The 14,246-nt window shown below is 43.6% G+C and overlaps 1 protein-coding gene across 1 annotated transcript; it reads left to right on the forward strand.

Moving 5' to 3' along the window:
- The first annotated feature begins 201 nt into the window (after nt 1-201).
- On the forward strand, nt 202-8,295 carry ppp1r14b.L (protein phosphatase 1 regulatory inhibitor subunit 14B L homeolog). The gene is given in 4 exon segments (NM_001092429.1): nt 202-849; nt 6,983-7,066; nt 7,161-7,193; nt 7,998-8,295. Coding segments are annotated over 4 exon segments (390 nt in total). The 5' UTR covers nt 202-645; the 3' UTR covers nt 8,067-8,295.
- Nucleotides 8,296-14,246: the final 5,951 nt, after the last annotated feature.

Below are 14,246 nucleotides of genomic sequence, written 5' to 3' on the forward strand. Positions count from 1 at the left end.
TGAAGTGCAGTCCTGCCTGTAACCCTCTTGTTGGACTCCAGTGTGTTGGGTGGGAGTTGTAGTTTGTTGTAGCAGTAAGAGGCACAGCAGCTGGAAGGCACCGGGCAGGACATGTGAGAAGCAGAACAGCTGCAGCCCGGAGTGGCAGACACCCCCAAAGGAAGGGAAGGGCGGGAGGGGGAATTGTCTCTTTAAGAGGCGGAGTAAGGGAGAGTCGGGGGAGAGACGGACAGAGACAAAGGAGAGAGACAGACAGGAAGAGAAAGAGACTGCGCCCTGCCGGACAGAGTGATCCACGTGGGGGAGAAGAGAGTAACAGCGCCGAGCTATGGACGGAGCAGCTGATTAAGAGAAGAATAGACCGAGACAGACACAGCAGCTGTAGGGCAGCACCGATCTTAAGGCAGTTCCACGTGATGGGGGTCTCACTAACTCCAGCACTGTCTCTTTCCCCTTAGGCACACGTGGCTGTCTCGTCGGCCTGATTGTGACTCTGTTTCAACATTCTCGCTGCAGTTCACTAGTTGGCCTGTCTCTTTAGCTTCTTTGCTCTCTCTTGACCTTCCTTGTTGATTCTTCTCTCTTGGCACTGTCTCTTACAGTTGCTTGTCTCTCTTTGACTGTCTCTTGCCCTCCAGTCGCCACATGGCCGCTCTCAGTAGCCCTGGCTCCAGCCCCCATCCCACCTCCCCCCGGGTGTACTTCCAGGCCCCTGGAGAGAGTGCTGAGGAGCCAGAGAGACGGCACCAGGGCAAAGTGACTGTCAAGTATGACCGCAAGGAGCTGAGAAAGAGACTGCGCCTGGAGGAGTGGATCCTGGATCAGCTGGTGGTGCTGTATGATTGCCAGGTGAGGAGGGCATTGCTTGACTACAATATACCCCCATGGGGCAAATGGGGAGCACAACCCCTTCTTCTTCTTTATTACAGGCTGTGCACCCCTCAAAGACCAATGTCATTCTAAGCAGCTTTCCATTAGAAATCCCCAATGGTTTCAAAGTTATTAGAACTACTATCAAAACAGCATCTGTCTGACTCTTTCAAGTCTCTGCTCTGCTGCTTCTGACTCCTGAAACCATGTATCCGCTCCAGCCCTGTAATAGGAGGACTGACCTCTGCTACATTGTCTCACGAGTCAGACTCCGAAAACAGACACGAATAAGCCGTTCCAAACAACGTAGCGGCTCAAACCCTGCAGGAAAACTGACTTCTGCTACATTGTGTCAAGAGTCAGACCGGACACAATGGGATTTAATTACATTTACAGATAACTAAAAATGAATGTCTACTGGAGAGTTGCTTAGAATTCTACGGTTTTAGGTGTCGAATGGATCCAGCGTGACAAGTGCATCAGGTGCCTAAGCTGAAGAAATTGAGAGAATGGGGTTTATGGAACAAGCTCAGTGTCTGTTACATTTATTGCTGGAGGGAACACAAGCAGGTTGGGTGGCTTTTATGTAAGAACATGTGAAACATTACCTTTCAGATACAATGTATCTCCCACCCCCATCCTACAACACAACCGTGCAAACCTGTGGCCTCCTGGGATTGTTGTACTACAACTCCCAGCCTCCACCATTAGGGAGTGCAAGGAGATGCTGGAGGTTATTGAATGGATGCTACTATCTCTAAATGGACACTGGTTTTTGTTTGTATTTGTGTTGAGTTTATATTACGACGGGCAAGGTTAGGCGGGCAGCATGCTGGGTAAGCATTGGAAACCAGGCAGTACAGAGTATGGAACATTCCATTTGGCAGATAAGGGGCAGCTCCATAGATGGAGATGCAGAAGCAGGCGTGTGAGTTATTGGTGGTTTTGCCACCCTGAATTTTAGCAGCAGCAGCTGCCAAGATCCCTATCCTCTAGTCTACATTGTTACACACAAAGGGGTTAAAAACATACATTTGCACAAGGAGATATTGCTGAACTAAAGTTCCCATCATCCCCCCTTGACAGGCACTAGTTGTTCCAAAGACTGCTGGTTCTCAATTAGTATTGGACCTATTGTATGGATTGCCGGAAAACCCCAGGTCCCAAGCATTCCATATAATAGGTCCAATACTAATGGGGAACCTGCAGTCTTTGGACCAACCAGTGCCTGTCAAGGGGGGATGATGGGAACTTTAGTTCAGCAATATCTCCTTGTGCAAATGTATGTTTTTAACCCCTTTGTGTGTAACAATGTAGACTAGAGGACCTGGGGTTTTCCGTATAATAGGATCTTTCTGTAGTTTAATGCCTTGGGTCTACTAGAAAATAATGTAAAATTGAAGGCAGCTTTTGCTCCCAATAAGGATGAAATATATCTTAGTAGGGTTCAAGTACAATGTACTGTTTTATTATTATTATTATTATTATTATTACAGAGAAAAGGGAAATGGTTTTTTTTCAAATATAGATTATTTACATAGTCTATGGAAAATGGCCTTTCTGTAATTTCTGGATAATGGGTGTTCCAAATAACAGATCCCATACTGGTTCTTGGAATTGTTCATTCAGAGAGTGAGAGAGAGAGGGGGGTAGGCCAAAACCCCCTCTAAGGCCAGTGGTACAAGAGGCATTTTGAGATCCGCAGCAATCAGAATACTCAGTGGTGTAACTAGATATTACAGGGCCCCACAGCAAATTGATTCTAGGGCCCCTGCAATATCCAGAGGTTTTTCTTTTTTACCAATACATTTTGTCATTGCTCATTATTTAGAGCTTTATGGGGCCCCTATACCTCTTTGTGGCCCCCCTGCAGCCGCAGGGTCTGCTTCTTCTTTAGTTATGCCCCTGAGAATACCCTTCCCTGCCAACACATGCTTCCTAAATTAGTGAATGGTAAGCGGCTGCCCTAGGGCACACACACGCCAGTGTTTCGGGTAAAGGAAGCATCCCTGGGAAATGATGCTGTCTCTGTTCTCGAATGGTACCCGCCTAATGTATGTAGTGCCCTGTCCCACTAGGGAAGGGGAGCATGCCCATGTGCTGTAACCCTAACTCTTCCCAAAGCTGCTTGTAAGGGAAGCATCATAACTCTTTAATAGGGATTATTATTACATGTTCTTATTGTATGCCTGTCTATCTATTGAATGCCATCTAGCAATTGTTTTTAGAGAATCTGCCACAACAAAGTCAATGTGCAGGGAGTGCCAGAGGCAGAGAGAAGGCATTGTGCAAGGATTCAGAATGGGTTCCCATCAATTCAGTTTGCTTGGTGCTTTCCATTCGGCAGAAAGTGTGTCTCCTTAGCTTGAGGGTGGCCGTATGAAGCAGAGCAGGGCGTGTGAGAGCTGGTAGCGTTGGTACATGTCACCCTGAATTACAGGAGCAGCTGGTGACACCTGTCATCAACATGTGATAGAGAGAGCGGAGAAGGAGGGGCAGTGGGAAAGAGGTAGCAGATAAGTAAGTTGCCTATTTGCATATTCTTGAAGTTAAAGGGCCAGTATATTCCACTTGCACTCATCACTTCTGTTTACCTGGGCTGTTGTACATCTAGGGTTGCCACCTTTTCTGGAAAAAAATACCAGCCTTCCTATATATTTCTTTTTTTCCTTAATTAATAATCTTGGGAACAACCATCATTTTTGCCAGCCAGGCCTTTAAAATACCAGCCAGGTGCTAACCCTACGTACATCCCATGTCAGTGCAGACCCCAAACATGCCCTTATTTTGCCCAGGCTGAGGCTCGTTATTTTGTTGTGTGACGGGCATTTTTCTGTATTGGAATTCCAACATTTCCTGTTTGTGGGAAATCCTTCTTCCTGTGGGACGTGGCCTTCTAGCCCTGTACAATACAGCCAGTACTGTTAGGCATCCTTCATAAAATCATGATTTGCCCTTTAATATGGAATGTTGTTAGCGAATACAAAGACTTCTACATTGCTTTTTGTACTTTACATTTCCCAGATGTGTAAATTTTGAGAAGCAGCTGAAAGGTCAACAGAACCTTGTGTTTTTGTTGTGCCCATTGTATTCAGTGCTATAGAATAGATATAATATATAACATAGAGCTGGTGCACACAGATCACAAGTACATGCCTAGGTGCTGGAATATTAAATCATTGTATAAAACAGCAAAAAAACTGCACTCATAGGACTTAATATGCAATGTTTTTTGCTGAGATATGCAAATAAGGATTGGGATTGGCCAGGCAGAAGGAGTCAGCCAAATCGGAAGCCTGCTGAAAAAGGCCGAATCCCGAACCGAATCCTGGATTCAGTGCATCCCTGTCTGTCTGTCTGTCTGTCTGTCTGTCTATGTGTACATAGTTGATCTGGCACAGGGATTTTGCCTGGCATCCCTGTGCCAGATCTACTATGTACATACACAGATATATAAATGGGATGTACCGAATCGACCGAATCTCTAGCGAAGGATTCGGGAGTTCGGCCGAATCCAAAATAGTGGATTAGTCGCATCTCGGTTTGGCTGGGCTATTGGTTACCAACTTTTCTGGAAATAAATACCGGCCTTCCTATATATTTATCTTTTTTTCCCTATTAATAACATTGGGATCAACCATCATTTTTACCAGCCCGGCCTTTAAAATACCAGCCAGGTGGCAACCCTATGTACATCCCTTGTCAGTGCAGATCCCAAGTAGGCCCTTATTTAGCCCAGGCTTACCGGCCAGGTGCCAACTTGTATCTATATATTCTTGCTGCTGGGCACTGATCCTTTCCAGCCTTGCATGCACCCGTGCCCCTGTGTGCAATAGCCCAGATACACATCTCCTGCCAGCAGCAGTACAAATACAGACATAGATACATTTGTACCAGGCTGTGTAATACCCCAGATACAGACTTGGGCAAGCAGAGATGTAATAACCATAGGCAGGGCACCTATTGGCAAATCTTCTGTATTACAAATACAGACAGAGATTCTCTTGTGCCAGCTTGTGTATTACTCCACAGAACTGAGTTTCTATTGGCACATCTCCTGCCAAAAGTCACACTAATAGAGGTAGAAAGGTAGATTAGTAGAACAAGAGTAGACGGGGTATCTCCCAAGCCACAAGTGAGATTCAAAAAAACATTATTGCCAAGCTTACATTAAAAACAATATACAGGTATGCTTCATGAGACTTATCTGCTACCTAGACTATGACATGTATGATGACCTGACTTGTTTCATGCCTTGTTCTGGCACTTCATCAGAGTCGGCAAGTACTAATTAAAAACATCAATTCATTAAAATCTACATAATACAGATCAAGTCTATCACAGGTCAATGTTTACTGTATTCAGCACCACTACCTGGGAAATTTAAATATACTGGATTTTCTTGAAACAATCTAAGTGACTATACGCATTTAAAAGAAACCAGATACTTCCCAGTCATTATTTAACCCTCGGGGAAACAGATTTTTAATGTGAATATCCAGTATATTTCTCTCTGATCTGTAATTTTATGTATATCTCCTCCCCTACCTCCTAATTTAACATTTTTAATGCCTTGAAATTTTATTTGGCTGAAGTTGCCATTATGTTGTAACATGATGTGTTTACTTATGGTTGAAACTCTTTTTTTTTTTTGATGTGTCAGCCTTGTGTGTTATTCCCCAGATACAGGGCAGGGCACCTATTCGCACATCTGCCAGCAGAGATACCATTGTACCACCTGGGTAATACCCATATATAAGGCAGGGCATCTGCAAATCTCCTGGCTGCAGTCATACAAATGCACATAGTCCTTGGGCCAGCCTGTGTAATACCCCACAACAGGACTTGATTTTCAAATGGACCATCTAGTTACTAAAGGCAGGATATTCCTGGCAAACAGAATTCCTGCCCAGAACACAAAGGGCGTTTATTTATTGGCCATCAAGCTACCATGCAGCTCTTATAACAGTACTGTCCATAGTGATTGCTTGGCCCCATGATCTTGATCGAAGCTTCAAACCCTACAATTATACTACAACTTCCTGCATTCCCTGACAGTCCTGGTTCAAAAACAAACAGTGTTGGACTGGCCCACCGGGATACCAGGAAAACTCCCGGTGGGCCCAGGTGTTAGTAGGCCCTTTTGCTTCTAACTATGAGGCCAATTTCATGGTCATTACTTATTTCTTTATGGGGAAAAAATGCTTAATAATGGAAGAATAGACTAAGAAAATATAAAAGACTAGGAGAATAAAGAGGTTGAGTGAGGAGAGGAGGAATCATAGTTTGGAAAGTGGAAGGTTTTGTGGTGGGCCCCTGGCATCCCAGTCCAACACTGAAACAATGGAGGCTACAGGTTGGGCAGCCTTTTATAAACCTCCTGGGTGGCTCTGCTCACACTCCCATCTAGACAGCCGGCAGTTGTGGTTCTACAGCTGCCAGTGAGCTCCATGTTATCCGGTTTTTCAAGTACAGTCTATAAACCCAGTCTTTTATCTAGTAATCACAAGACATGTACCAAAGTCCCTAAGATTTGTCTATATGTCTATTACAGCTTTATACAGTGTTGGCTGGGCATGCTGGGATTTGTAGTGCAGAAGGGCGGCAGGGATGTCGGTGCCTTTGTTGCTTTAGAAGAAGCCTTGGGTGTGTGTGTAGCAAGTTTGTACCTTCGCCAGCCCATGAATTTGCAGAAGTCGGGTGCACGTGGTGATAGACAGGGTCTCTTTGTCCTTCCACCAATGGTTTGGGGAAGCTAAAAATCCACTATAGACTTCTGTGTCTGAGCGCCGCTCCAGCATTACCAAAATAATATGTGAATGAACAGTCACATCACACAGCTGTTCCAGTGAGACTTGGGCAGCAGCAGGGGGGGGGAGGATTACATTCAAATAAGGTTGGACTAATCACAAGGAGCCTGGTTATACATCCTAATGCCATGCAGTGCTGTGGGCATGAATGGAAATGCATCTGTCAGTCCTGATACTTTGCATGTAAATCACTGTGGGACCCTCGGAACTGGCTTCATAGGGTGGGCAGACTTTTATAAACGTGTCCTTGAGCTTTAAACGCCTCTCTTATTATGTTTGTGCAACTGTTGCATCTTGTGCAGGAGGAAGAAATCCCAGAGCTGGAAATCGATGTGGATGAATTACTGGACATGGAGACAGATGCGCAGAGAGGGGAGAGGGTTAAGGTAATGGAGCTGAAGGGGTTCTACTGGTGTCACTGGCACTTTCTCCAGTGTCTACATTGGGAATATATAATTATGTTTGTCTCTTGTCTTCCAGGAACTCCTTGTTGACTGTTACAAACCCACAGAGGTGAGTGTCAGCTCTTCTGCACAGTGTGTGGGGTGATGTGATCAAAAATGGTGGGGTTGGTAGAAGGAATGAAATAACACTTTGTAGTTTAGAGTAGGAATATTAGGACACGGAGAGGTAATCTGGCCTTACTGCATAGGAACGAACCTCTCATGTAGCACAACAGGGGTTGCATGGGTACATTTAGTTTCCAAAGTGTTATTTGACTAATCACTGACCATATGATATAGACAGTGATATTATAAGGCAGTTTGCAATTGGTCTTCTTTTTTTTTATGGTCTCATGTACCATAGCAACCAGGCAGCAGACTGAGATATGAGTGGGAAACTTAATAAAAAGTAAAACTAATAATACAATTGTAGCTGCAGGGGTCAGTGACCTGACAAGCAGTAAGCATTCTAAAATGTAAACTGGAAAGAAGAATAACACAAGTAAATTTAAAAATATTTAAAAAATAAAGACCAATTGAAATGTAAGAACAAGACATTTTATAACATACTAAACGGTGAGCTAACCTTTTAAATATGTCCCTTTTTTCTTGGATACTTCATAGAGTTTTCGGTATACAATAGAACCCCCTTTTTTCTCACGTTTTCAGGGGGATAGAATAAGATCGTGTCAAATCTAGACATTATGTAAACTATATTGGTGGGCCCACAAAAAAAAAAAAGAAGATCCAAATTACAGAAAGATAAGGTCCCTAGCATTCTGGATAACAGGACCCATACCTGTACTAAAATTCCTGTTTGTGGAACTGCTGATCAATGAACTGAAACTTTGCTAATCCCTTGTTTCTCCACCAGGCCTTTATATCTGGACTACTGGAAAAGATTCAGGGGATGCAGAAGCTGAGTACCCCCCAGAAGAAATGATGCCCCCCAGAATTGAGCTCAGAGAGGGGCAGACGTGGATCGGCTCCGACAGAGTGCAATATCACAGGCTGTCAGGGTCATTGGGTTCTCCTACCCGCAGAGGTGCAGTGTACCAGGCTATCTGGGGTTCACATGGAGGAGCAGGGGAACCCCTCCTTTTTATATGAGGTTTTTTTGTAGAAGTCTTTTTTTTAATTAAATAAAATGTAAGATATTCATCCAGTCCAAATATCTGATTCCTGATTAGTTCTTGTTTTTGGAATGTTGTTTTAAAGTAGACCAGTCGCTAGATCCCTTTAGCACTTTCATCATATGCATCTATTGGTTATGCTGTTAGGGTTTTTATTTGGGGCTTCTGCACTCTTGTGTTGGTGCCTTGGCTTCAGTCATGGGGGGGAAATTCACTAACAGGCGAAAATTCACCAGCGACGGCTTCGCCACACTTCGCCAGGCGCAACTTCGCACAGTCAATGCTGATTCACTAAGTTGTGAAGTGCCGGCGCTGAACACTGGTGAAGTTTCACTAGCGTTACTACGCCAGGCATAGCGAAGTTGCACTAGCGTTCGATAATTTGCATACGGCAGGAAGTTAAGTTTCAATGTACGTATATGTTGCAGCAAATAATGTACACTACACAAGCCCGGGAAACCTTAATAAAAGCAAATAGAGTTGTTATATTGCCCTATACATGAGCCCAGTGTATAGTTTAGGTGCCATATGTAAGGAAATATAGGGGGGAAGGAGGGTACCAAAAAAAATGTACAATCTTTTTCAGCCTATCACCCTGTAAAAAGGAAAGACGCCAGCGTTTTCTGGGACTTTAAACTTTTTTTGGACCAACTCCTATCTACTCTATTGCACTTTGCCAGGTCTGAGGTGGTGAAGGCAAGTCTGGCGATGGAAATAACGTTCAGTAAAATCAAATTGAATTTGAGTAGTAACGTTCTTTCGCCAGAGCGGAAATTCGCCTGGCGTTTAGAGTGCGAAGTTGCGCCAGAGTCTATCTCCTTCGCTAATGTAATTACGCCAGCGCCTGTTAGTAATTTGGTTAAGTGCCTACTAGTACGTGTATTTTTGCAGCTTGTTGGACTGCCATTTCCGGTACACAGAGCCCACCAGCCCACTAAATACTGACTTTCTATGGCACCTTATAGCAGCCCCTCTGGCATTTGTCAGAACCCACAGATTGCCAATCCGGGCCTGCTGCCGGCATCATTGTACCTGGCCTACAAATATGGGGTGTTCAAGAACAGCTGGGAATTACAAGCTACAGGGTATGTGAAAAACTGCTGCCCTGCACCTTTTCTTGTCTTTTGGAAATTGGAAATATAGCCCACTTTTTAAAAATGGGTTCTTTCTGTTGGGTTCTGTAGAAAACGTGCATAAACACTATCTAAACTTCCATAAATACATTATTTTTAAGACATTATACGAGTCCACATATTGAAAGGAAGCTCTACTCTATTTCCCAACATCCCTTAGTGTAACCCCCTCAGCTTGTAAAAATGATGGATTCTGGCACCAGAAGTCCCTCTGCTTTCCAGAGAATCTGTGCAACACACACACTATATAAATCAGTGGGACTTCAAGTCCCAGAATCCATCACTTCATAATGGAACAAGGTGAGGGAAGGGTTGCATTACACTGTGAGCCTAAGGTGGGTGGGGACTGGTCCCTGCAGTTTAGTGGGATTGTTTTCAACATATAGGCAAGACACAAAGGCCTATTATTAAGGGAGTTACTCCCGAAATGCGTCAGGTGTTGTTCAGTGACCTGTTGGAATAAACCACCTTCTTTTAACCGGAGTGCCGCCTTTCTGTCTTCTTGAGCTAACAAGACACAAAGGGCTATATAAAAGGCAGTTTGCAATTTTGGATCCAGTTGGGCGCATGAATAAAATGCAAATCGGCACTCAAACGTGACAAAAAATTGCCAGTGTCACTATTACTAATCTGTACTTGTGTGACTTGTCCCTTCAGAGGCTACTTCACTTTCACATGGAAAAAAAAACTGCTGTTGCAGGGAAATGCCACCCAAACGTTTTGTTGTGTAACATAATTATAAACAACTTTCCCATTTGCGTTGAATGTTCAGTGGGTTTTTTAAGTTGTTTGCAAATATAATTCCTTCTGAAAGCAATCTTTGTTAAAAGGCATGTAAAGTCTAAAATAGAATAAGGCTAGAAAATGCTGTATTTTGTATACTAAATATAAATATGAACTCACTGCACCACAAGCCTAATCAAACAAATAATTTATGCTTTCAAAGTTGGCTACAGGGGGACACCATCTTGTAACTTTGTTAAACATCTTTGCAAGACTAAGACTGTGCACATGCTCAGTGTGGTCTGGGCTGCTTAGGGATCGTCATAAATGAAGCTGCTTGAGTTGTGCATAGCTGGGAAGTAAGGCGGGGGCTCCCCCTGCTGTTCCTAAGAATGATTGTTTCCTTGCTCAGCAGTTAGGGACCATCTGACAATTCCTATCCACAGCAGTAAATGAAGGGAGAATTTCACGGTTTCTTATAAAAACAGTAGACATTTTTTAATTAAAGTATATTGGAGATAGGTTTCTTTTTCATTAAAGGAAGTAAAAATGGGATTTTATTTTTTTGCCTTTACATGCCCTTCACCTCTCTGGTTCTGACTCCAGAAAACAAAACGTACCAGAAGTCCATTCTCCCCCAGTGAGTTTCTGCTTCCTTGTTTCAGGAGTCAGAAGTAGTGCAGAGAATACCAGACAAGTGCTCAAAATATTTGCAATAACTTTGAAACCAATGGATATTAGAACATTTTTCTTAGAATTACATTTTCTTGGCTAGAGTCGTGTTTGACAATAACCTGTACATGGTTTCTGCTGTAGACACAGTGGGAATGTAATTGCATATGCTCTGGTCTTGCTTATCATCAAAAACCAATCTTATTCATAATAGACTTGGCAATGACTGGGTTTCCAGTGAAAGACGATGCCACTATGTACCAGGTACAGTATTAAAGGAATGCGGGTTGTGGTTACAAATGCTTACAGCTGCTAAATTTCCTGAGTAGGAGGAAGGTTGCCACACTGCTTCAAACTACTAATCATGTGGTTTGCTTTACTAAACGGTCTGTATTTCTGCTTTGTCAGAAGCAGCCAGTTGCACGTTTATTCCTGAATCATAAGGTGTAATTTGGATTGCTGTCGGCCTCTCCCAGGAGTCTCACTCCCCCATGGAGTATATATATGACACGTTGTCATGTACTGCTTAGTAACTGCACACAAGAGACCAAAGGAAGGGAAGGGACTGTCACCAACACTGAGAACTGTAAACATAATGGAGATGTGTCTGACACCACTGGATAATGCACTGAGGCTCTGCCAGAAAGGAAGCCACTTCCACTGGAACGCACAGCATCAGCCATTGGCTCGGAGACAAATTTATGAAGTGCGTAGGAGGCCTATGTAGTGTATGGTTTCGTTTTGAGGGTTTCATTCCCCTCTTTCGTATCTTGATGGGTTGGTTCACCTTAAAATTACATTTTAGTATGAGAGAGTGATGTTCTGGAACAATTTGCATTGGGTTTCAAATTTTTATAATTTGTGGTTATTTAGCTTTTTATTCAGTAGCTCTCCAGTTTGCAATTACAGCATAGGGTCCTAATTACCCTAGCAACCATGCACGGATTTCAATAAAAGACTGGTACATGTATGGGATCCGGAAAACCGTTATCCTGAAAGCTCTGTATTAGGAAAAGGCCGTCTCCCATAGACTCCGTTTTATCCAAATATTCCACATTTTTAAAAGATTTCCTTTTTCTCTGTAATAATAAAACAGTACCTTGCACTTGATCCAAACAAAGATATAATTAATCCTTATTGGAAGCAAAACCAGCCTATTGGGTTTAACGTTTAAATGATTTTCTAGTAGACTTAAGGTATGAAGATCCAAATTACAGAAAGATCCATTCCAGAAAACACAAGATCCCAAGCATTATGGATAACAGATCCCATACCTGTATATGAATAGGAGAGGCCTGAATAGAAAGGTGGTTAATATAAAGTAGCAATAACAATAACTTTGTAGCCTTGCAGAGCATGTGATTTTAGATAGGGATGCACTGAATCCACTATTTTGGATTCGGCCAAACCCCCGAATCCTTCACATAAGATTCAGCCGAATACCGAACACAAATACTAATTTGCATATGCAAATTAGGAGTGGGAAGGGCAAAACATTTTTTAACTTCCTTGTTTTGTGACAGTCACACGATTTCCCCCCCCCTAATTTGGTTCGGCCGAATCCTGCTGAAAAAGGCTGAATCCTGGCAGTATCCCAAACCCTGGATTCGGTGTATCCCTAATTTTAGATGGAGCCAGTGACCCCCATTTGAAAGCTGGAAAGTCAGACGGCAAATAATTAAAAAACAAGAAAAAATGAAGGCCAATTGAAAGGTTGCTTAGAATTAACCATTCTATAAAATACTAAAAGTGAACCACCCCTTAAGGTCAAAAAACAGTATGATTTTGTGGGGAACCAACTGAACAGCCCCATATCTTATAAGCAGGTTAATTGTAAATAAAATATTGTGATAAGCCACCCTGCTTTAGTACATACAGCAAGTAGAGCAGCAAGTCTTACCCTTAGGCTGGGCCCATCGTGGAGGGTTTTACTGCACTTTTTACACAGCATGATAAATAGTTCCCTAGAGCAGGTAGGCTTGCCAACTGCAAATTTAGCCTACTGGGCACCTTAATGTGCCATCTAAGTGCAGTTGTGCCCTGTAAGGTGCAGAACTACAAACTAACATGGCCACCATGTCCAGTCTATATATACTTAGTGTTCTTTTATTAGACAGGGCATTTGCTGTTCCAAAGAACTGTCACAAACAAGAACATTGCAGAGATCTCCATGATAACAGCACCTGACTCAGCCTTTATGACTGAGCCACCCATTTGCTCCTGCCACCCTCTGATTCCATCAACTCAAGCACTTTAACCCTTTCCTTTAGCAGTCACTCTCCTGAGCATAAGTTTGGGCTCATTTCCTAGGATTTTCTAGAATACTTCCTAAAAAAATTATTTCTTGAATTCTAAGCTGTCGCTATTCTGGTTCCATTGCATAAAATAGTATGAGCCCACAACAGTTTTGCTTCTGTTATCAAAGAAATAAGCCTTTCATAGCTGGATTAGAGGTCTACAGCAATACTTGGTGCAGTTTTATGCTAACATGGGTATTGAGTAAGTGATTAAAATCACTTGTGTTGCCTAAAGAGACAGAGACAGCAACACAGAGAGAAAGACACAGAGAGAAAGACACGCACACACACACACAGAGCGAGAGACAACACACTCTCCTCAACAGTGCAAAATACACCTGTGTGCAACATGGGCACTCTGAACCATAGTTTTGTATTTACCCTTACTTAGTCCGCTCCCTCAGTAATTAAGAGTTTGTTTAAACAGCGATACTGAATAAAGAAGCCCTTTTGTTTCTGTAGTTGTTGCATCTGTCTGTGGCACAAATATAAGGGGTTTAAAGGAGAAGGAAAGGCTTGGTGCACTTGGGAGTGCCAAATGTTAGGCACCCAGAAGTGATTGTAAACCCTGGGCAGGTGCTCTTATCAGCAGAAAACTGCACGGGTCCAGGGTTGTATCAGTGAGCACCACGGAGCGGTCCACTTCCGTCTTCAAATTTCCCGGGGGCAAGCGCAGTTGAACGAAATAGAACTTTAGTTAAAGTTCGGCTTTTCGTTCTACTGCTCATGCGCAGCCGTGCAAAGACAGAGGGATACGGAAGAGGATTGCTCCGTGGTGCTCACTGATATAACCCCGGGCCAGTGCAGTTTTCTGCTGCTAGGAACACCGGCCCGGAGTTTCAGGTAAGTCAATACAATCACTTGGGGGCAGGGCCAGAACTAGGGGTAGGCAGAAGAGGCACGTGCCTAGGGCGCAAAGGTGGAGGGGCGCCAGACACGTACCTCTTCCGACGCCTACCCCTAGTTCCAGAAGCTGTGACAGAAGTTTTTCTCTGCTTCCGAGTGTGCGCGTCTTCTGCGCATGCGCAGGTCCTCTGCGCGCGTTCGCGTCATCAGCGCAGTAGCGTCATTGGCGCATTCGCATATAATCGCCGCATCTGCTCTTCAATACAGCAGGGGGTGACGTAGTCGGCCAGGTTGCCTGGGGCGCCTGGCCGACTTGGCC

This window comes from Xenopus laevis, chromosome 4L, assembly GCF_017654675.1.
Source record: "Xenopus laevis strain J_2021 chromosome 4L, Xenopus_laevis_v10.1, whole genome shotgun sequence".
NCBI lineage: Eukaryota > Metazoa > Chordata > Amphibia > Anura > Pipidae > Xenopus > Xenopus laevis.